This window comes from Mustela putorius, unplaced genomic scaffold (assembly GCF_011764305.1).
Source record: "Mustela putorius furo isolate JIRA1106 unplaced genomic scaffold, ASM1176430v1.1 tig00003859_pilon_pilon_pilon, whole genome shotgun sequence".
NCBI lineage: Eukaryota > Metazoa > Chordata > Mammalia > Carnivora > Mustelidae > Mustela > Mustela putorius.
The window spans coordinates 31,162,288-31,184,546 of NW_025422011.1; the positions used below are offsets into that span (position 1 = coordinate 31,162,288).

General features: G+C 47.9%; 1 protein-coding gene across 2 annotated transcripts in view; it reads left to right on the forward strand.

Moving 5' to 3' along the window:
- Window positions 1-22,259, forward strand: part of GALNT18 (polypeptide N-acetylgalactosaminyltransferase 18) — a 350,253-nt gene that overhangs the window by 265,669 nt on the left and 62,325 nt on the right. For both annotated transcript variants that reach the window (XM_004751990.3, XM_013055819.2), the window contains exon 7: window positions 16,268-16,453. In XM_004751990.3, the coding sequence (XP_004752047.1) occupies window positions 16,268-16,453 (186 nt within the window). The remainder of the gene's footprint in view (window positions 1-16,267; window positions 16,454-22,259) is intronic.

A 22,259-nucleotide genomic window follows, 5' to 3' on the forward strand; every position in this document is an offset into this window, starting at 1 on the left:
GCCTTCGAGGACTGAGTAATCTCAGCTCACTGCTGGCATCATGGTTGTTCTCACCCACCCACAAGGAAGACAGTAAAACACCCCGGCTCCCACAGTTTCAGGGAAATCAACTCATCTGCTAGTGTGGTCAGAGAGACTTGAGAAGGAAGAGAAAGGTTGTGCGCACCAGTGTTCCCGTTCAGCGGGAAAGGTCTCGGGAAACCACCAGCTGCAACCTCTCATAGAAAAGCTGTACATAGATTCTCTTCCCTCCCATCCCTGGAGACAGAGAAAATGAAACACCTGCAATTGGACTTGGCTCTAGTTACTTCTAAACATCATGGTTGGTCCAGGCCAGCTGGAACTAGAGTTCAGAAGAACCTGAGGACTTGGACTTAGGCAGCCCTATGTGTGCGCATGTGTTCTGCAGTGGGGCAGTGAGCCCTGCATGGTTTTACATCATTCTGTCATGAACTGGAATCTTCTTTGGCATTGTCCTTCAGCCCCTGTCATGGGGGGAAGGCCTGGAGAAGGCTGACAGCATACAATGGGATAAGTATGCATCTGTGCGGTCTTCTGAGGCCAAGGACTTCAAAAGATACCAAACACAGGTTTCAACTTTGCAGGCTTTTGTACTTCCTGACGGAATTTTCCCAGTGACTCAAAGCTTTAGCTAAAGCGCTGTCCACGTGCTCCCTTAGCACTGTGTTGGATGCTATTAATAGTTTGAGTGATTGTTGGAGGTTGAGACCTAGCCTTTTCTGGTCTTCACAAACGAGTTATTAAAGGTCTGGCCAAGACAGCATTGAGTTGGGAAGCCCACATGTTGGGAGATTTTGGGGGTACCGCTCACTAAGAAAGGGACGTTTGGGATAGAGTGGGTTTGAAGGGGAAAATGGGGCATGTTTGCTATTAGAAACAACAAAGGCAACAGCCAGAAAGCTTGCATTATTCATGCATCTATCCATTCGTACAGTGAGCATTTCTTATGCTGCTTGTGTTCTGCGCTTGGCAGTAGGGCCCAGAGAAATGAAATACCCGGATCCTGCCTTGGACAGGAAGCCAGCACTGTATCCCTAAAGGTAAAGACAAGACAAGAGGTGAGCCGGGGGCTCAGGTGCCCTCTGTGTGCCCACTCAAGGCAAGAGGATGGAGGAGCCCAGTAAGGATGAAAGTCTGAACTAAAAAGAGATTTTGGAATTAATTGTGGGCATCGGGAGTGGGGGGCAGGTGGCAGGATGGTGCCCGTAGTTATGGCGAGGAATCAGCTAGAAAGAGGAAAGCTGGATTGATGGGAAATCACAGATGTCAGGGAAGGCAGTCTTTCAGCAGTACAATATACAATAGCCAAGCTGAGATGAATGCTGATGATCATAGCTACCATCTTTCAAACATTTCTAGTGTGCTTAGTGTGTGTATTTAATACTAGACACTGTGCTAAGCACTGGATATCCTGGGATGAGCAGGATAGTCTAGGTTGTACCCTCCTCATGCTTGCATCTTAGGGAGTCTCATGCTGTATCTCCTTGATGCCTCCCAAGAACCACTAGAGGTTAGAATTATTATCCTCATTTTACAGATGAGAACACAGAGGCTCGGAGAGTTGGATTCACTGGCCTAGGTCCCACAGAGAAAGGGTGGTGGAGCTTGGATTTGAACATGGTTCTGTCTGATGCTAATGCCTCTAAATCCCCAGGCTGTACTGTGAGAATGTGAGCAGAGAAACGGTATATGGATGCAGCTGGAAGGTGGCCCTAGAGGGGACAGGTGGAGTCAAGGCTGGCTCTAGGAGACAGATTGCAAAGGGCTAAGGAGGAAGTGGTTGGAAACTGATAGGAGGCAGGGAGGTTAGAGATTATATTTGACCATGAATGGAGGGACAGGTTGACCTAGTGTCTACTTGTAGGCAGAGGCCGAGTGCCAGGAACCTGGGAAAGCACAGACTTGACCTTAAGAGAGTGGTTGAAAATTCCCTTTCCTTCTAGGTGGTCAGCTCTAGCTAGCCCTGCTGTGCGGGGCTGTGGGCCCCTAGGTGTGGCCTCCTGGAACCCAGGAGGCCTGAAATGCCCAAGCAACCTGGGACCTAGGAAGCCTAAACCCCAGGATTTGGGGTCTTCCCTGCTTGTGATCTTCATACATAAGGGAAGCTCGGTGCCCCCAGCAGCCCAGAGCCAGTTACTCTTCCTTGCTCAGATGCCCAGCATCTAGAAACACTGGAGGAAGGCTTTTTTTTGCCCCAACACATTATCACGAGCACACCAGCCACCAGTAACCCTGCAGTTACAGACCAGCCGCAGAACAGACGCAGTTTAACAGTACACTGTAAAAGTTTTACAGTTAGTAAAGATAAGTGCAAAATTAATCCCTAAAGAACAAAGCAATTAAAAAAGTACATAATGAAGCAATTAGCTAGAAATGGTGGGGAGCAGGAAAGGCAGAGCGCCCGTGGATGGTTTTACTCTGGAAGGGTCTTCACACTTATGTTTTTTTAATTGTGTTCAATGAGGGAACCATAGAAAAAGATTCATAAGATGCCCAGAAGAGGTAGCAATTGATAAAGGGTTTTGAGAGTCAAACTGAAGGAAATTTTTACCTTCCAAAAAAGTTGGGGCCAAGGAGGAAAAGAGCTATAAAGACCATTATTGGTATAATTAATGAAATTTTATTACAGACTGTGGATTAGGTAATAGTAATGTATCAGGGCTTAATTTCCTGATTTGGAGGAAACTAGAAAAATAAAAGCAAAAAAAAAAAAAAAAAATCCCCGGGAGCCAGCAATGTATGTTAAAACTCAGGAGAGTCATTCATTTTCATTCATTCTCTCTTTCTCTGTTCTTGTTTTGTGTTTTATTTTTTTCTTTAGCTGAGTTTCCCTTCTGTTTTGTATCAGATGCTGTAAGGTAGCCTCTTGCCGCCATTACATTGTAGCTCTCCTTTTCCAGGAAGGGACCACTAAGCAAGGCCACAGTCAGTCCCTTAGAGTGACAGCAAGCAGGGGCTCCCTCCTCCCTTCTCTCCTTCCCCTTCCCCTCCTTTTGGTTTGTCCTCCTCTTCTAGACACTGCTGTGGTTTTTTTCTCAACAAGACCAGATATTCATAAATCTGAAATTGCAGAAGGGGAGTTTGGAGACACCTACTCCCATCACAAATGCTCCTGCCACTTGGGTGGCTCAGTCAGTTAAGTGGCAGATGCTTAATTACTGCTCAGGTTATGATTGCAGGGTCGGGGGATCGAATCCTCTGTGGAGCCCCAGCTTGAGCTGCATCGGGCTCTGCACTGAGCAGGGAATCTGCTTGAGATTCTCTCTCTCCCTCTCCTTCTGCAACCGCATCCCCCACCCAAACTCTTTCTCAAAAAAAAAAAAAAAAAAAGATAATGCTCTTTACTTTGTAAAGGGATGCAAGAAGTAGGATACTGATAAATATAATTTCCCAGTGCTTGTGGGTGACTGATAACAGAAATTACCTTTACCCACAAGTTTTTCTATCAAACAAAGATTACCTGAACATGAAGTCGATCCTGAAAATAGTTAACCCCTGGTATCAACTACCCCAGGAAATAACAATTGTTCCCATTAGGTCCTGTCTTTCTCCATGTGTGTGCTGTCTGGTCTGGTTTGAAAAAGTCCAAGGGACAGGCCCCAGTCCCTGTCCTTGCCTGGCGCAGCCCCCCGCAGGTGGTTGAGTGCTGAATGCCGTGTGCCCCATATCGTTCCTTATGCCTGTTCAGATGCTGCTCGTCAACATCTTTATAGCCTGTGGCATTTCCACTGCACTGGATTGTAGTTCTGTAAAGAAATCATGAAGAAGGGGAGATAAAACATTAGTAATGATTTCAAGACAGTTTTCCTGGCTTTCAGCACTTCTGTGCCCTATATATATGGCATATATAAACAAATAATAAATATATACATAAATTATAATTTATTATCCCAACCAGAACATTTTTGAGAGTGAAAGGAAGTATTCCTGATAATCACACTGGAACATTAGACATCCACCAATACTACGATGGGCAAACCAGGACATATGGTCACTCAATTTATAATCTGATGTGTACATTTAATGCAATTCTTTCCTTTGACCTCATTTGTTAGGTGCCTATCATAGGTGAACTTGGGCATGCAATGCTTAACATTGCATATGTAACATTGAGCATATAATGTTTAAAAGTGAAGGTAGCCCCTTCCCTCTTGGAGCTAATGGCATAATGGTGCAGACAGCTAATGAAAGAAAACAAAGAATAAATATATGGCTACAGATTTCCAGGACACCTGTGTGGCTCAGTTGGGTAAGCAACTGCCTTTAGTTCACGTCATGATCCCAGGGTCTTGGGATCGAGTCCCGCATTGGTGCGCCCTGCTCAGGGGGGGAATCTTGCTTCTCCCTCTCCCTCTGTCACTCCCTCTGCTTGTGCTCTGTCAAAGAAAGAAATTAAATCTTTTGTAAAATTTCAGTAAGTGCTGTATTAGCCAACTCGGGCTGCCCTAACAAAATACATAGATGAGGTGCCTCGAAAAATGGAAATTTGTTTTTTCCCAGTTCTGGAAGATAGAAGTCTGAAATCAGGGTCCCTGCATGGTCGGTTTCTAGTAAGACCTCTCCTCCTGGCTTGTATACAGCCACCTTCTCACTGTGTCCTTACATGGTAGAAAGCGAGCTCTAGTGTCTCTTTGTCTTCTAATAAGGATGTAGTTCTATCTGATCAGGGCTTCATTTTATGGCTTCATTTAACTTAATCACCTCCTTCAAGGCTCTATTTCAGTAGAGTCACATGGAGGAGTTGGGCCTTCAGCATAGGAATTTGGTGGGGGGGTGGGGGCACAGTTCAGTTCCTAGCAAGTGCTACAGCACAAAACAGAGTGTAAGTTCCAGAATGTCAGGGATTTTGTACGTTTTGCTCAGTGACAAGACTGTCCTCTCATACAACGGTGCCTGGCACATGGGAAGTGCTCAGTGAGTGATTGTTGAATTGAATTAAAGCACAGAAGCGACATGATCTGACTTACAGTTTTAGAAGGTGGATCACAGGATGGCAAGTGTTGAAGCAAAGAGACTTTTTAGGAGGCTGCTGATAGACTTGTCCACGCATAGATAATGGCGGCTGGGACCAGGCTGTTGACTCCGCAGCTTGGGAGATGTGATTAAACTGAAGCTATACTTAGGAGGTAGAACTGATTGCATTTGCCGATGTATTATTGAATGTGGAGGGGGGAAAAAGAGGATGTAATTATGGATGAATTACATGATTGTTGATGTAGGTTTTAGACTTGGGCTATTAGGTGGACGACAGGAAGACTGGAGGCAGATGGGGAGGCAGGGAATGAAACGGAGAACATGGTTTTGCATAGGCAAGCTTGCGATGCTTGAGAGACACACAAGTGGAGGTGACATGTAGGCAGTTGGATATATAAATCTTGAGCTCAGAGGAATGTAGCTCATGTAATTCTCACAACTATATTTGTAATGTGTCATTTTTGCCTCCATTTCACAGACAAGGAAATAGAATGTTAGAAGATGGAATGAATTGCCTAAAGTCACCAGTCCAGCAAATGAGAAATGTAGGCTTTGACACCAACACTGTTTAACCCCAGAGCCTGTGCTCTGAACCACAGGGACCTCCTATCTCAAGAGGCCCAGGGCTTGGATACATTTCCTACTCAGCTTCTAAATTATCACCTGACCTTGAGCCTCACTTTGCTCACCTGGGAAATGATGGGAGGTAATCTGTTAGGTCTCATTCAGTTCCCTACTGCAATGCTGATCTCCTTTATAAATCCCATTTTTAATGTGAGTTTGCTGTAGGTACCTTTCAGAGATCATACCCAAGCTGACAATTCATTTTGATGTGTATGAAAAGGGCAAATCTCTTTAAGCGAAGACCCAGCACACCAGCTTTTTTAATCTGAATTCCAATGGAGTAAGAGGAAAGCTGCTTAGTACAAATGCCATTTCTGAGTGAGAGAATGTTTGGTATCTCCTGATTCCTTTTTATCATCTGAATGGTAACCTTCGGGGTCCCACCAAGCCAAATGTAGGGGTGATGCTTAGGCCAGATACATAGCTTCCTCTAATGTCTGTGCCTCAGGTCTGCTGAAAGGCCAAACTTGCCCACCTCTGCCATCTCAGTGACACATATGTCACTGAGTCCTGGCCCCTATGTCTGGGGTTGGGCGGATAGTGGTGACAGAGTGTATCCTTTCATCCCGGGCTTCCTGGTTGTCCTACATTTCAGAAAGGACCCTCCTGACTTACCATGGGCTATACTCTGGACATTGGTCCAAAGAGTCATCCTTTGGGCGGTTGTCACCTTTTTGAGGGGGCATCTGATAGGGACCATCAATTCGAATTTGATTGGGACGTGCTAATGAGCCATTCATATGTGTGGGATTTGTTTCTGATTAGATTAAGCTTCTGAGAGAGGAAAGAAACAGCCACTGATTAAAGACATAAAAAAAGAAACACTTTAAATGAGTAAGTGGTTCATCTTCATATAGCAAAGTATAAATTAAACATAGTCCAGGGGATCAGTTTGAATAGCAGCTGGATAGAGCGGGCTTTTCTGAATATGTCCGCAAGGAGAAGATGCACACAGCAATTCAAAGGAACTTAACCCACCAGAGAGGGCACTGAACACTCCGGAGTAAATGGATGGGCCAACTTGTCTGATAAAAATGACTCTCGGGCTAGCAATGAGAAGGGTTTCATTTGGATTTCAGAAAATTGCTCCCCGAGTTCCTGTGACATTCAAGCTTATTATTATTCTCTGGCAGCATCAGTGATGGTAATGGGGCCAGAGATCTTAGCTCAAAACAAAGACTCGATTAGAGTAGACAGCACACGTGTCAGGGGGACCCTAGTTTGGAACTTAGCCAATACTTCTCTCTTTGAGCATGGGGCTTCTATAGCTTTGGTTCTATAGAGATGCCGGACTGGAATTAGCTAGCCTTCCTAGCCTCGTGCATGAAAACCTGACCAAGGCTGGGGTGTGGCAGCAGCCCTGGGCACACCAGGCTCACTCCAGAATTAAGCGAGCGGCCAAAGGGCTTACTACCTAGCCTTCTGAGCAATCCTGAGCATGCATGACCTCCAGGCACCTTTTTCTTCCGCCCTCCTGGCTTCTCTCTCAGTTTTATGACCTCTGCTCTGGTTCTGAGCATGAAGCAGACTCTCACCTACAGCCTGTTTTGCAAGGGTCCTAACACCTGCCTTCTCCCAGCCCCTGGCACTAAATGTACTCTCTGTACCCTCAGCATCTGGTGGGGTCCTGCTCTGACTGCACTCAAGACCTGAACTTGGGAAGGGGACTTGTCCCCTTCTGAACAGTCTCTCCCCTTACCTGGAACTCTCTGCAACAAAGTCCGCGCCGATGGACTGAACCCCTGATTGCTGGCGCTGCAGTGTCCAAGCCTCTCTGGTCACTTTGCCTCTTTGGCAGCTTGTGTTAATCAGAGCTATGCCAGTGGCCCCCAAGTCCCAGAGGCTCAACCCAGAACTAGTTTATTTCCTGCTCACATGAGTCTCCTGAAGGGTGGGAGGCCGTCCTGGGCAGCCATTCTCTGAGTGTTGACTCAGCCTGCTTCCCTCAGGGGGTTCCACATCTTTGAACTTCACGGTCATATTGCCTTTAGTGTGCAGCAGATTGGGAAGGAGAGAGGTCAAAGTGCTCATGAACTTCCCACACTGGATCCTTACCAACCTTGGCCAGGAAGTGATCATCTCCTTGGACCATCTCATTGGACTAAACTGCTCACATGATTCTTCCTGACTGGAAGGGAGGATGCGAGATGTAGAGGGAGCATGGAGATATTTAATGAGTTGTAGTAGTCGACCACACCCTTGAAAACCACCCTACTCCCGGCTCCATTTCACCATCCTCAGGATGTTCAGGCCTGACTTCTTCCTTTTTGTCATAAATCCAACCTAGCTTGGGGCGATATTAATCAGGCCTGTTGGCTGGTACGAGATCTGAGGTAACCATGAATAAACTCTACTTGGTTGGAACCATGAAAAGATGCCTGCTAATCTCAAAGGACCATATGTTTGCAAAGCAATCCTCACGAAATTTCCCATGGGGAAGTGAACTCCCAGGGCCCCAGTCTTTGTAGTCAGAGCACCGGGGTCTGAGGAGAAGCAGAGTCCCCTGTGTGTGATGGGTTAGTTTGCAGAGCCTGGAGCCGTCACTGCCCTGGGTTTCCTGTAGGTAAGAAGCTATCGCAGCAAATCTCAAGTCCCTGCAAAACAGTCTTTTAATGTCTTCTTCATGAAATGCTTCCAGACCTTCTAGCCCAGCTGGTCTCTTTTTGGAATTCTGCCAGATGAATCCTCCTGCTGCTTTCTGATAGTTATGGAAAATCCCTTTCAAACAGGGAAACTGCTTCAAGTGCTTCTTAGGACTGACCCCAAATCAGACCCCTTCAGGGACACCTTCCAAGAAAAAGCATCATTTTTTTTTTCCCAAGCAGTTCTGTCCAGAGGACTCTTGGGCAGTGTTTACTGCAAGAAGGGAGCTTGGGGAAGCTGCACCCCCAGAGTATTTTTTCTGTGGGGTCTGATGGAAGAATAAGCATTGTGAGACTTTAAGAATGTTTTCTTACACTTAAAAATAATGAAATATCTACCCTCAGAAACCTGGAAGAGCACCAAGAAAGTACACTGGAGATCATTCAGAACTAAGAACCAACTCTTGATCCCACGTTCATGACGTAAGTGTTTGTCAAGCACCCACAATGTGCCAGGGCCTCTGGAGGCATAGAGATTCCTTCATGAGAGCAAGGTGGCCATGGCTCTTCTCTGGAGGGCTGGTGTTGCAGGCCTAGAAACAGATTAAAGTTCCTGCTCACTGAAAACCAAGGAGTTACAAATGAAAGCTATAGTGAAAGTGAATTTCACACCCATTGGATTGGCAAGAATTAGAAAGTTGGACAATGCCAAATGTTGACGAGACTGTGAAGCCACATGAGAGCTCATTTGCGCTGGTGGGAGCAGAACGTGGTGTGCTCGCTTTGGAAGAGTTCCTCCAAAAAGGAAAAAAAAGGGAAAGTTGAATGTGTCCACAATGTATGCCTCAGAAATTCCACTGGGGTGGAGCACGGAGAGGTGCTCGCTCTTGGGCACCAAGAGACATATAGAAATTGTCCCATGGAGCATTCTCCATTATCCTGGAAACAACCAGACGGCCGACCCACAAGAGGGTGCGTCAGGAAACCACTGCATCTTTACACAATGGAGTACTCTGGCGATGAGGATAAATGGACCAAGGAGCACGTCGTGGAATCCAGACAATATGCTTTCATGTATGTAGCGTCCAAAGACGGGTAAAAACACATAGGTAATGTAGGTTGATGGCAAGGAAATTAACAAAATTCAGGGTAATGGGTTACCTTTGGGGGTGAGGAAGAGCACACAGTTTTCCGAGTTACTGCTAAGGAACTGTTTCTTTAGCAGAGCGGTAGGTGAACCATTGTTACTTATATCATGTGTCTTTCATTGTACACATGCACACAACTATCGGAAGTGCTGTGCCTCAGGAAGGACAGGTGGTAGGCAACACCTAGCAGAGGTATTTACCCAAATTTAGGGCCTCCAAGAAGAGTCAGTAGAAATTACTAGGGAAATAAATGTATCGCGCGGGGAGGAATTCCAGTGAAGGGATTGGTATAGGGTGCAGGGCAGAAATGTGAGTATAGGGATCCTATATCTGCCCCAGGAACTAAGAGAAGTGGGTATAACAGGATAGCAGAGGATGGCAGAAGAAGCTGCAGCAAACAGGAGGGACTGGGTCTCAGAGGCCTTGCAAACCCTCCCAAGGAACATGATCTTTCTCTGGAGACTGAAGGTGGCAAGTATGGGAACAACATCCATGTTGGAGGGAGGTCGGCTCCCTGTCTTGTCTCCTTCCCGGCTTCTCCTCTGCTTCATGCCCTTGACCTCGGCTTGCTGGTAGCCTCTGGCGTTTGTCTTAGCTTGGCCTAGACCTGACCTCTCTTCCCTTCTCACCCCCATGCAGGACTGGACCTAGGGTGAGGTGAGCAAGGGGCCCCAAACACAGAATGGAAGGATGCCCAGGGAAGGAGACCTGCATGGCCCTAGTCAGCGGTCCTGGTCGGCATCTTTGTTCGCCTGCATTTCTGACCCCACCACCACCCTGCGAATGAGTTTCTGGTCTTCTGCCAGCTATTCCCAGGCCTTGGTCTAAACCTCCATCCTCCTCGTCTTCCTTCCCCCAGCTTGCCTGGTTTGGCTTTCTACTCTGTCTCAGCATTTCACAGCCAACTTAGGTGAGACAGTTACACATAAAAAGATAATTAACAATGTGAGCCAAGAAATACGGACCCCATGAGTGGTACAAATCATGTGTTTCAGGAGTTTGGAGGAGCTGGGCCCAGCTGGCTTTGGGTGGATGGAGAGCAGGAAAGAGGCTTTCTAGACTAAAGGAAGACTGGGAACATTTTTTCAAGAGCAAAGAGATCATTAAAAGTCAGGAGGAGATAAAAAGCTGGACAGGATGCAGGAACCTGGGATTCACGACTCTGAAATACAAGGCTGAGATGCCGCCACTCCCGATTCCTTGCCTAGAGTAAACATTACTAATGAATTGTGGCATCCTTTTCCATGGAGCCCAAAGAATCCTTCTCAGGATTCAGAGCCTCAGAATCCTTCTCAACACAGTGCTTCAGGAGGACATTAACAAGCCAATGGATTGAACATGGAAGTATTATTTGCTGTCCTTGACATAGACTACAGAGTGATCAGGAGTCCCTGTGTGGGAGAAAGGGTCGAACTGTTCCCTGTTGCTTTGCCTCCAGTGTTTCCCCGTTTTACAACTTCTGATTTCTGACTCTGCCAGTCATGTCTCAAACCAGCAAGGAAACGTAGAATCACAGAATGGGAGAAGTAGATGGAATCGATCACCTCATTGAGTTCAGTTCCTCCATTTGGCAGCTAGAAGAAATGAAGCTTAGGAGGGAAATGGGCTTGTTTAGCTAAGTGGCAAACAGAATATAAATGCAGATCTTTTGACCTGACCTTATACCAGCAGCAACCAGTCCTGGAAAGGGAAAGGAACCTGACCTTCCCTAAGAACCCACCACATGCCTGTCTTTGCTAGTGGGAGCTTTTCATAGAGCATCTCGCTTAAACCTGCCAGGGCATCATGATGCCCAAAAAAAGGCCACTGACATCCAAAGACAGGTTCAAGTCAAAGGCTAATGTGTGACAGAGGCAGGATTCAAACCCTCTCCATCAGCCCCCAAGACCTGTCTTCCCTGATGGTTCCCACGTGGATGTTCCAAGCCTTTCTGGAAACAATAATAGGGTTAGAGCTCTCTGGGAAGAGCTGGAGTTGAGTGAGACTTTCCTCTGCACTGGGTGACTGCTGTTTACCATCTACTTCGTCTACTTCCAGTTCTTCGCCCCACCTGGGAGAAAGCCGAAGGACTCCTCTGCGGGTGTACACAAGCACTGGCCAGGTTGAGGGCTCTCTCTGCAGGGAGTTGGGGGTTCCACAAGATGAAGCGGCCTGCTTTCCACCATGCTCATTTGATGACTCGCCAGGTTTTACAGACAAAGTGACTCTCTCCGGTTACAGCGGCGTGCACTTAAATGTCAGAGCTTTGCTGAAAAACCGCTTGGATTTGAAGGAAGTCATTGTATTTGGTAAAATCTGGCCACATTTTATGCTTATGGCCTTTATTAGGGGATCCAGCTGAGTGAGTTAAAACTGCCTTTCCGTAGTCCGTGAAAGCCTGGGACTCTCGGATTGCAGGAATCACTCAGTGAAGTAATGGCTATTGGATGTAAACTAAATGCCTGGGGCTGGTGTATGCAATGTGATCCTTGTCTTCCGGGAGCTTATAGTCTAGCAGGAAGCAGGAGAAAGACATCAAAAGAGTAAATATCTAAATGGAAGTGTTGTGAGTAAGTGTTACTGAGAGAAAGGGTGGGGCCCCATAAGTATTCTGAGGGGAACCTAATGGGCGGTCAGAGAAGGTAATATTTGAGCTGGATGACAAGTGGTGGTGGTGGGGGGGGGGGGAATTGTTCCAGAAAGATGGAAATAGCAGGAGCAAAGGCACAGAGACAGGAGAGAATTTGATGTGGTCAAGAAATCTATTTCCCAGTGCCCATCCAGGAGCCACAAGATCCAGCCTACATCCAGGGCTGTAGGGGTGTCAGGTGTCCCCAGTGCCTGTAGGACCGAGCATAGGCCTCACTTATTCTACCAAGCCAGGCTCACATGTCCCCCATGTAAAAATCAAGCTCTCTATCTTGTAGGTGCTTCCTGATGAAGTGACCTCATCAGCTTTCTTGGTTACTAACCCTTGACCTTCATTTCTTGGCCATGTCTTTGGTGCCCACCTTCCCGGCCCTCCCTCCTTTGGCACCCTCACCCACTGGAACTTGCCAGGCTAAGCCTGTCTCCCACATCTTTGGCCTCCATCCAGTGGCCCTGCTTCTCTGGCATAATCCTTCCTGTCTGTAGCCTCCTTCTGGTTTAGGTCTTTCTACCTCCTGCCAACTGTGATGTGTCCCAGGCACAGCTCCCCTTCACTCCTTTCCTCATCCCCTGTCCCACCCACGCCTCCACGGAAGTTTCATGATATCATCTTCCACAAGGTCCAAATGCCAGTGATTTTCTTTCCTATTTCTTTGCCTACCATCCATGAGAGGGTCTCTGAGATCCCCTGTAGGGAGGACTTGAGAATCTCTCTGCATCGAGTCATTGGTCCCCAGAGCCGCTCATCATCTGGGGATCAGAGAACGTGGGCTTCCTCTTGTTTTTCTCAGTGTCACTGGGCAGGGTCCAGATGTGGCGGGCCAAACCTGCTGGGTCTACATCTTCTGCTCCTGTCCCCAGAGACCACTGGGAACCCAAAGGCTGCCGTTTAGGCAGATGCCATCATCTTCTCCATTGATGACCTCTAGGTTAACAAAGGCTCTCAGTCTCTGGGGAGGAGCCTGGTGCGCTGCTCCACACTGAGCCACTGAGTCACTCTGGAAGACAGCCTGTCTCTTGTCTGGTGGGCTCAGCCAGACATGGGAGTCCTCTGCAGTTACATTTTTCCCAGAAGGCGGGTGTCCAGGAGAGCTAAAGAGCAGCAATTATAAGGTTTTCAGAAAATAATAGCATACACGGGGGCTTCCTGAGCCCACAGCCCTGTGCGGAAATGACTTCTGCTGTGCATGTTTCATAGACAAGAGGTTAAGTGGCCCAAAGTCGCCCCTCAGCAGGTGCACAGCGGGGACAGAATGGGCTCAGGTGTCCTGCCCCTACCCTCTTGACTGCTGGTGCTCAGACTGAAGCAGACCCTGGGTTGAACGCATGAACACATCCCCCTCCTCCCCAGGACAACATTGAGGCTCAGGCGGAGAAGTCGCCTGCCGAAGGTGGCGCAGCAGCGGGGCCAGAGGCACAATATTTGAATTTAATTCTCACTGGCTCCAACACAGTGTTTTTAAATACTATGCCCTCCCCCCCCCAGCCCAGCCCCATCTCTGCGGGAAACCAGTGATCTGTCCTGGGCACTGTTTGGCCCATGTCTGAAGGAGACCCTGGGCAGGGGAGTACATAATTCTGTGTGCAGAAGCCCAGCATGCTGGAGGGGGGTGAGAACGGTCAGCGTGATGTGACATGGAGTGAATGGGGAAGCAAGCCCTGGGTGGAGGGGGCTGAGCAAGGACAGAACCCAGGAGCCTCAGGAGCCTTGGGGTTGTGCTGGTAATGTACAGGGGGGGCATGATCCCCTTTATACCTTCCAAAGATTGCTCTGGCTGCTGGGAGGAGAAGAGACTGGAGGAGGAAGGCAGGAGGGAGATCAGTTGTTGCAGGGTCCAGATGAGCCATGACAGCATCCTGGACAAGGGCCGTGGCCATAATGAAGGAAAACGAGTGGGTTTGAGAGCCCGCCACTGAGATCACACCGCTCCTTTGACTGTGCACTCAGGGTGGATGGGACATGCGGCCACCACCCTTCTGATCAAAAGCACGGCTGAGGCGCCCACTCTAACGTGAAATGGTGAACCGGCTCTTTGAGAAACAGGTCTTGTAATAAAAGAGCTTTGTTACGAGTCATGTTCTGTGCTTTGTTGCTGAAATACGCCAAGTGATAGCCTCCGTTCCAGTTGCAAAGAATAATTACCCCGACTCTTTGTGTTGTCAATAACGTATTCACAGTATTCACAGGCTCTCATTGCCAATCTAAGCCCAGTGAATTGGAAGTCAACAAGGTCCCCAGAACATATAGGTCATGGACATGAACGTGCACAGCTTTCCATGGCTTCCTCTCTTTGGTGAGCTTCCGTGGGGCTCAAACAGATCCTTTTCCCTTCAGTACCAGCTGTGTGGCCTTGGCCACGGGATAGCCTTTAGTCTCAGTTTCCCCATTTGGAGCTGGAGACATCAACCACTCCCTCACAGGGTTATTCTGAAGATCCTGCGGAATACAGTTTGTATAGTAACAGCTGAGCTGATGGCATGCTTCTTATGTCCAAGGCATTTTCCTAAGCACTCTCTATATAATCACTTTAATTTCCTCAGTAGCCTCATGAGAGAGGCACTATTATAATCCCCATTTGAGAGGAGGGAACTGAAACACAGCAAGATGGAGTGACTCACCCAAGGTCATGCAGCTAGCATGAAACAGAGCCAGGATTTAAATTCAAGGATTCTGGTTCCAAGTCCTCTCCTCATAACCACTACAGTGTGCCACCTGCCCACAGGCACAGTCCAGTACCTGGCACACGGCAGACACCCAGTGGGAATGCTTGTTTCCTTTCCATTCGCTCTAAATATTATACTAAATGCAAGACAAGCTCAGAAAATGGAAAAGTGATCCGTTGCCTTCCGACTCTGACCACCCAGAGCAACTAGACAACTGGTATGAAACAGACAGGCGGAAGAGAAGGCATTCTCTTCCTAACTCAGGGGGTAATTAAGTAAAATCCAGAGCTGACCTTAGAGTATACTTATCTTGATGAACACTGAGAAGTGTATAGAATTGTTGAATCATTACAGTGCACACCTGAAACTAACAAGACACTGTGTGCTAACTATACTTGAATAAAAAACAGAAAGAGAAAACAAAGCTGACTTTATCTTGGATGAAGTCCTATGGTCGTTGATGGATACATGTTATAAGTGTGAACATTCTCTACCACATTGTCCAGCTGAGAGTACCTGACAAGTGACCTCTGCTGTCCACCCAGAGATGATGATTGTGTTCCCCCAGAAGCCTCATTCATCAGCTCTGGCCCAGTGTTTCAGATTCATCCCACATTTATTAAGCATTGATCACTTATTGATTGAGTGATTAAACACCATCAGCCATATAGTTATTCAATAAGGACTTACAAAGTACTTTTATGTACCAGGCCTTTTGTTAGGTGACAAGAACTAAGCTACTAAGTGACAAGAACTTGTTAGGAGACAAGAACTAAATGAGATACTGTTCTTCCATCTGGGAGCACGGAGTGAGGAAGAGAGGGAGACTCACAGGTAAGCAGGAAGTCATGAGAGCTTTGGAGACCGGAGGAGGGAGCAATTGGCTCTGCCCCCAGGAACTGCACAAAGACCCCACAACAGAGAGGTCATAGGGCCAAGATCTTGAGAGATGATATTTTTTCAGCTGGAGAAGGAGTGGCATTCTAAAATGACACATAGAATGGGCAAAAAAGCCCAAGGGCACAAAAGGACACACATGTTCCAGAACATTCAAAGTTCAGAATAGCTGGAATGATCATGGAAAGACCTCTGAGACACTGTCCCTTGACACTTAGAATAGAAGATCATTTTTCTCTATTTTCTTTTGAATCCAATTACATCTAGTCCAAGCTCTTAGTCACTGAGGTCAATGAGAAGCTTCGCATGATTCCGTTCTTTGTATCTCTCCCCCTCTGATGCTATCTCCCTCTGCTGCTTCTTCTATGTCAAGCACAGCAGCAGAGACCATTCTGAAGATTTTTGTTAACTTCTTCACCAGGGGCAAGGAGAATCCAGATCTTTGTTCACAAAAATGTTTAATCTCTTCTTTGCACAGTAGAAGGAATGGGAAGAGAAAGCACATTAATTCTTTGCTGGTAAATCCATGGCAACAAGAAACAAGATACAAACAGACTCAATCCTCTTCCTGTTAGAGGAGTAGAAATAAGGTGGAGCTCACTGCCTTTGCCGACCGTGGCCTGAGAGACAAGGTGAAGAGAGCTGGAGCTGTCCGTGCTCAGGCTGGTCTGGTTTAGTGGCTTAGAGTCAGATCTGGACACTGATGAGTGGCTCTTGCATCCCCTACAGGTGTGGCAGTGTGGCGGCAGCGTGGAGGTCCTGCCTTGCTCCCGGATTGCCCACATCGAGCGAGCCCACAAGCCCTACACCGAGGACCTCACGGCCCATGTCCGCAGGAATGCCCTTAGGGTGGCTGAAGTCTGGATGGATGAGTTTAAAAGCCATGTCTACATGGCCTGGAACATACCCCAGGAGGTAGGAAGCCCTTGTGGGGATAGGGTTTCAGGATTTGCGTGGGTGTAGGGGGGACACAAAAACAAAAAATATGGGTCTAAACCCTTCTTCCCATGGATCAACCAGAGTCTTGTGATCCATGCTAGAGTAGCTTCTCTGCCCCAGAAGATAGCACATGTGGAAGAAAAGAGGCTGACCGTGAGACACTAAGCTGTGTCTCCCCACGCCTGTCCCTGGGCAGCGTGCTTAAAGGAAGACTTCTCTCCTGACTTCAGTATCCTCATATTTTGTATGTGTGTGATTTATTTATTTTAGAGAGAGTGCAGGCAGTGGGGGAGGGGCAGAAGAGAAACCCAAGCAGACTCCACGCTGAGGGCAGAGCCCGATGCGGACCCGATCCCACGACTCCTGACATCACAACCTGAGACAAAACCAAGAGTCAGATAGATGCGTAACCAACGGTCTCACCCAGGTGCCCCATCAGTACCCTCATTTTAAGTGAGAATATTGGGGGTGCCTGGGAGACTCAGTCAGTTGGATGTGTGATTTTGGCTCAGGTCATGATCTCAGGTCACGGTCTTAGGGTCCTAGGATTGAGCCCCACATCAGTCTCCGTACGCAGTGAGGAGTCTGCTTCTCGCTCTTCCCTCTGCCCCTACCCCCTGCTCGTGCTTATTCTCTCTCTCTCTCTCTCAAATAAATAAATAAAATCTTTTTTAAATAAATAAATGAGCATGTTGGAGCAGATGGTTATAAGTTTAACTCATGTTCCCAGGTCCTCAGCTTCTCTGCTATATAAATATACCAGAAATTACCAGAATTCACAAAACACACCTTAATCTCCCTGTAGAGTGAATTCAGGCTTCTCCATGGAACCTTTGACCAGAGCACTAAGGAATGTCCACATGGCTTTGAGATATCTTGACCCACATGCCTGGGGAGGGGATACACCCCCTCAAGGATCCTCAGGAGGGAGAAGGGAACTGTTCTGGACACTTTTCAGCTCTTTCTAACCTTTACAGGATCTCATTGTTGCCTGCCACTGTCCTCTATCCCTCTTGTCACTAACACTTACGGAGTGCCCAAGAAAAAGCAATATTTCTTTAGTAGATTTGTTCAGCCTTGCCAAGTGTCATATGGAAATGACCTTGGACCACTGAGTTGGGAGAACCCAACAGATGCCAGCCACGGGACCCCCACCTGCTCACCAGCCTGCCTGCCTGGAGATCATTGCTTATGTTGCAGTGTCTATCTGAGACAGCTGTTGACTGCATGACCTCCTTCTTTCCCCTTGGGAGTCCTTTAAAAAGCTTTAGTTCTTTCTTCCTAATAGGGAAATGGTTGATTTTTGCCTAAAGTTTCCATATGAAGGCCCCGTTCCCTGATCTCTCCACCCAGCTAATGTCGCTCTGGCTGAGTGACTGAGAAAATAGGCTGGGCCGTGGGTGGGGGCTTTTAGGCAGCTCCCCATCCCCATCACCATCATGGGGGAGGAAGCTTGCATTGGGACATATACGCCCACAACCTGTGACATTTCAGCAGCAGAGAGAAGAATGAAGAGCCAAGAAGTACCAGCCAGGGTGCGGGCAACCCTGATGAACCAGCCCCAGGATTGCATCCCTGACAGTGGGAGTGTTTCTAGGGAAACAGCAGTGCCTTCTGGACCCATCTGTGGCTGTGGGCGTTGGATCACAGTATTCTGGGGAGCATGCTGAGTGCCTCTGTGGGTGTCCTCTGATAGCAAAACGTTAAGAACGCTTGAAAAGTCCCCCAGGAACCTAGCAATAAAGCACCGTAGATCCCCAGTCCCTTAGCAGAGCCCTGTCCGTACTCCAACTACCTTCTCTCCGCACCCCAAAGCTGCAAACCTTTTAGACTTCTCCCCTCATTGCTGCTGCCAGAAATGGAATGTGGAAATGGACAGTAAATCCAATGAATGGCAGAGAACCAAGTGAGAAAAGTAATTGGAGAATGATGAAACTCAGTGTGCATCTGTGATTCCTCAGAGGGGTAGTTCAAACCCAGTCAGACGGGTGGGAGGAGAGGGGAGTGAACTCAAGAAAAGCAGGTGAGGGGTAGGAGGGTCCAGGATAAAGCCTCAGGTGGAAAAGGAAGAGGTCAGTGTGTTTTCTAAAAGTCTATCCCTTGTCCCTACCCCCGCCCGCCCCACATTCCCTGCTTTGTCCAGATTCCCTCTCCTACCTCTTCTCGGGTTTCTGGAAAGGGTCATCTTTTCCCTTCCATTCACTTCTGAAGTCTCAGTACTGCACCCAAACTGCTTGTGACAAAGCATCCTAACAGCTTAATGGACATTTTAAAGTCTTTAAGCTCCAAGATTCCCACATTTGAAACTCTGTACTCACTTGGCTCCATGGTGCCACAGCCCAGTACACCCCCATCTTCCTCTGATTGCTCTTAATTTCCTTGTGGGCAACTCTCACCTCCCTCAGATGCTTACGTGCACCCAGGGATCCATCCTTGGCCAACCGCTTTCATTAAACCTCATCTCCCTGGTGGCCCCTTCTGTTCCTGGGTGCTTTTATCTGTTGATGACTTCCGAACTAAGATCTGCAGCCCTGACTTGTGCCTTCAGCTTCAGACCTACAGCTGCACATCTCCTGGGTGCTCCCTTGAGCACTTGAGTCTGCCAAAACAGAGAACATCCTCCCCCCACCCCCAGAGCTGCTCCTGTTCTCCCTCCCCACCACAGTTTGGGGTACCACCATCTATCTGCCCAAATCCACGAGCTTGAAACTGGGCATCTTCCTTTGATCCTTCTTTCCCTCAAGCCGCATTCCCAGCCCATCACCGAGCCCTATCCTGTCCTTTCCCAACCCCATCACGTCTGAGTTCAAGCCTTGTCTCTTCCTCTGTGAGAGCTTTGGGCTGGTTTCCCTGGCTCAAGCCTTATCCCCTTCAAATCTATCCTCTGTACTACCCAAAGTTATCTTTAAAAAACAAAAAACAAACAAAGAACCTCACAGGGACCACGTCATTGCCCTGCTTAAAATCTTTAAAGGACTCTCCACGGTGCACAAGTTCAGGCATTAAGCCTGTTGTTTGACCTGCTTTCTCCACTGCCGCCTCTAGCCCCCTCGTCCCCCCGTCCTGTCCCGGAGTTCCTCGGACAGCACAGCCAGAGAGAACACACGCGTCCGCTCCGCACTGTTTCTGCCCTCCGTGCTTTTGCGCATCTTGTCCTCGCTGCATGCATTCCCTACCCTCGGCCTCTTCCCAGCCTCCACCTTCACCGAGTTAGACCCGGCGCCGAGACCCCTCCTCTAGGAAGTCAGCCTCAGTGGGAGAAAATGCCCCCTTTGCCTGCATGCCTCTGTCATTGCATCATTGCTGTGTAAAAGAATGTTCTGTTGTATAAAAGTCTCTCTCTCTCTCTCATTAAACCAGGGGCTCTCAAATCTGGCAGAACTTTAAAATCCCTTGTGCTCTAGCCCCAGAGATTATGACTTAATTGGTTTGGAAGGGGACCAGGGATCATTTTTTGGAAAGCTCTTCAGGGATTCTAATGTCCGTCCAGGGCTGGGAACTACGGCCTGAGACTAGAGGCTTTCTGGGGACAGATCGTGTTCTTCCCTTTTGTGCCAGCAGGCCTCGCACAAGGCAGGCGTGTGGTCAGGGCTCAGGAAAGCCTCACTGATGCTTTATTAACAAATGGATCTGCTGGCAGTATGTGCCATTCCTTTCTCCTTTGGTCAGTAACTCCTAAAAGCGCATCTGCAGACCAACTGCATCAGAATGACTTGAAGAGCTTTAAATGTACTGCTTCTGGGTCTCATCCTTAGAGATTCTGATGAGTAGATGCCTAGTGGTGCCAGAATCCATTAAAAACTTTCTGGGTGGTGGTTTGGGACTGCCAAGTTTGAGTAATACTAGTTTAGCTCATCCTGCTAGTCCTTCCAAATTCACCTTGAGCATCATCTACTCTAGGAAGCCTTCCGAGACTGCTCACCCTCACTTCTTCCACTGCCCCCCCCATCCTGGCTGCCCCATAGGGCAGCTCTCCCTCAGCTTCCCTCTCTGCACACTGTGTGCAGAGAGACTGTTGACTTGTCTGGATCTTCCAGATCTTCCTTTCAGGCAAAGTCTGCATCTTCTTCCTGTTAGTATGCAGAGAGCTTAAGACAACACCTGACACATACTGAAGATGAACTGACAAAGAAAGAAGAGGGAGGAAGTGTGGATGCTACAACACCCACCCCCTGTGTTTTCCCTAAGAGTGTCCCCAGCTGCCCTTGATGGGGTGCTGTCCCAGTACCTTGTGCTCAACCACAAGGACATCTGCCTATTGATTTCCCCTTTGCCTGCAGCATCCTAGCTGTAGGTAGGGAGCTGGATCCCTTCGACCCTGCCCAGTGGCTGCCTTGAGAATTAGGTAAGTTAGTCTATGTAAAGACTTGGATCGGTGCTCGACCCATAGCAAAGTCACCAGCTAAGTATTAGCTCTTGCTGTGGCTGGCCTTGTTTACACCCGGGCCTTCCCACCCCAGCTTTAAAATGCCCTTGCCGGGTCGCCATCCTCCCCGCTTGCCTTCTGTGCTGAGTCCTCCCGAGACTGTGTACCACCCAGAGCTGCTTCTCCCACCTGCTTCCTCACCACGTTCAGTCCCAAGCTTTTGGAAGGTGGGAAGAGCTGCCAGCTCTGGGATCCCGTCTGCTTTGATTGAAAATCAGTTTGCTCATCAACAAACAGAAAGTCAGCCTGCAGCAAAGCATCAGTGCTTTCTTACCCGGGGTTCGGGAACTCTAGGCCCATCCCTGCTTCCTCTTGCCCAAAGACAGGCTGGGTGACGGTGGGGAGCTGACAGTCCTTCTTCGGGTTTGGCTGTAAAAGAGATTGTGCATGTGGCCACACACACAGGCAGGAATATAGCTTTTTTTAAAAAAAAAAGTTCAATATTTTACGTATTTATTTGATACAGAGATAGAGAGCACAAGTAGGCAGAACGGTAGGCAGGGGGAAAGGAAGAAGCAGGCTTCCCACCAAACAAGGAGCCCATCGTGGGGCTTGATCCCAGGACTCTGGGATCATGACCCAAGCTGAAGGCAGCCACTTTAACCAACTGAGCCACCCAGGTGCCCTAGGAATACAGCTTTTTTTGTGGCTGAGTGTTTTCGATTCCAAGGGCTGCCATAACCCATTGCCACACATCGAGTGGCTTTCAACAACAGAATTTGATTCTCTCACAGTTCTGGAGCCCAGAAGCCCAACATCAAGGTGCTGGTGACACTGTGCTCCCTCAGAAGGCTCTAGAAGAGGATATTTCTTGTCTCTTCCAGCTTTGGTGGCTCCTGTCATTCCTTGGTTTGTAAATGCATCACTCCAATCTTGGCCCTCGTCTCTATATCTCTGTGTGTCCAAACCTTCTCCTCTGATTTATAAATAACCAGTCATTGCATTTAGAGCTCACCCCAAACCCAACTGATTTCATCCACAGATCTGAATTCCACCTGCAATGATCCTATTTCCAAATAAGACCACATTCATAGGTTCTAGGTAGACACGAATTTTGCAGGAGACGCTCACTATTCAACCCACTGAGTATTTGGCAAAGGGGGAAAATGTGTCTTGTGTTTTGTTGTTGTTGTTTTCTTTTTAAATAATAAGGGCCAACATGACCCTCTCTGAGAATGTTTGCTTATTTTTCAATTTCTAACCCCAATCTGAAAAGAGTTTGATGCAATTTATAGTAAATACACGGTATAGACGCTGAACCATTAAAACAACAAGGCAAAAGTCAACTAATAAATAGGAAGGGAAAAGGGCCATGATAACCAGAAATATAAGTTGAGCAAAGCTCTGGTCCTAGAG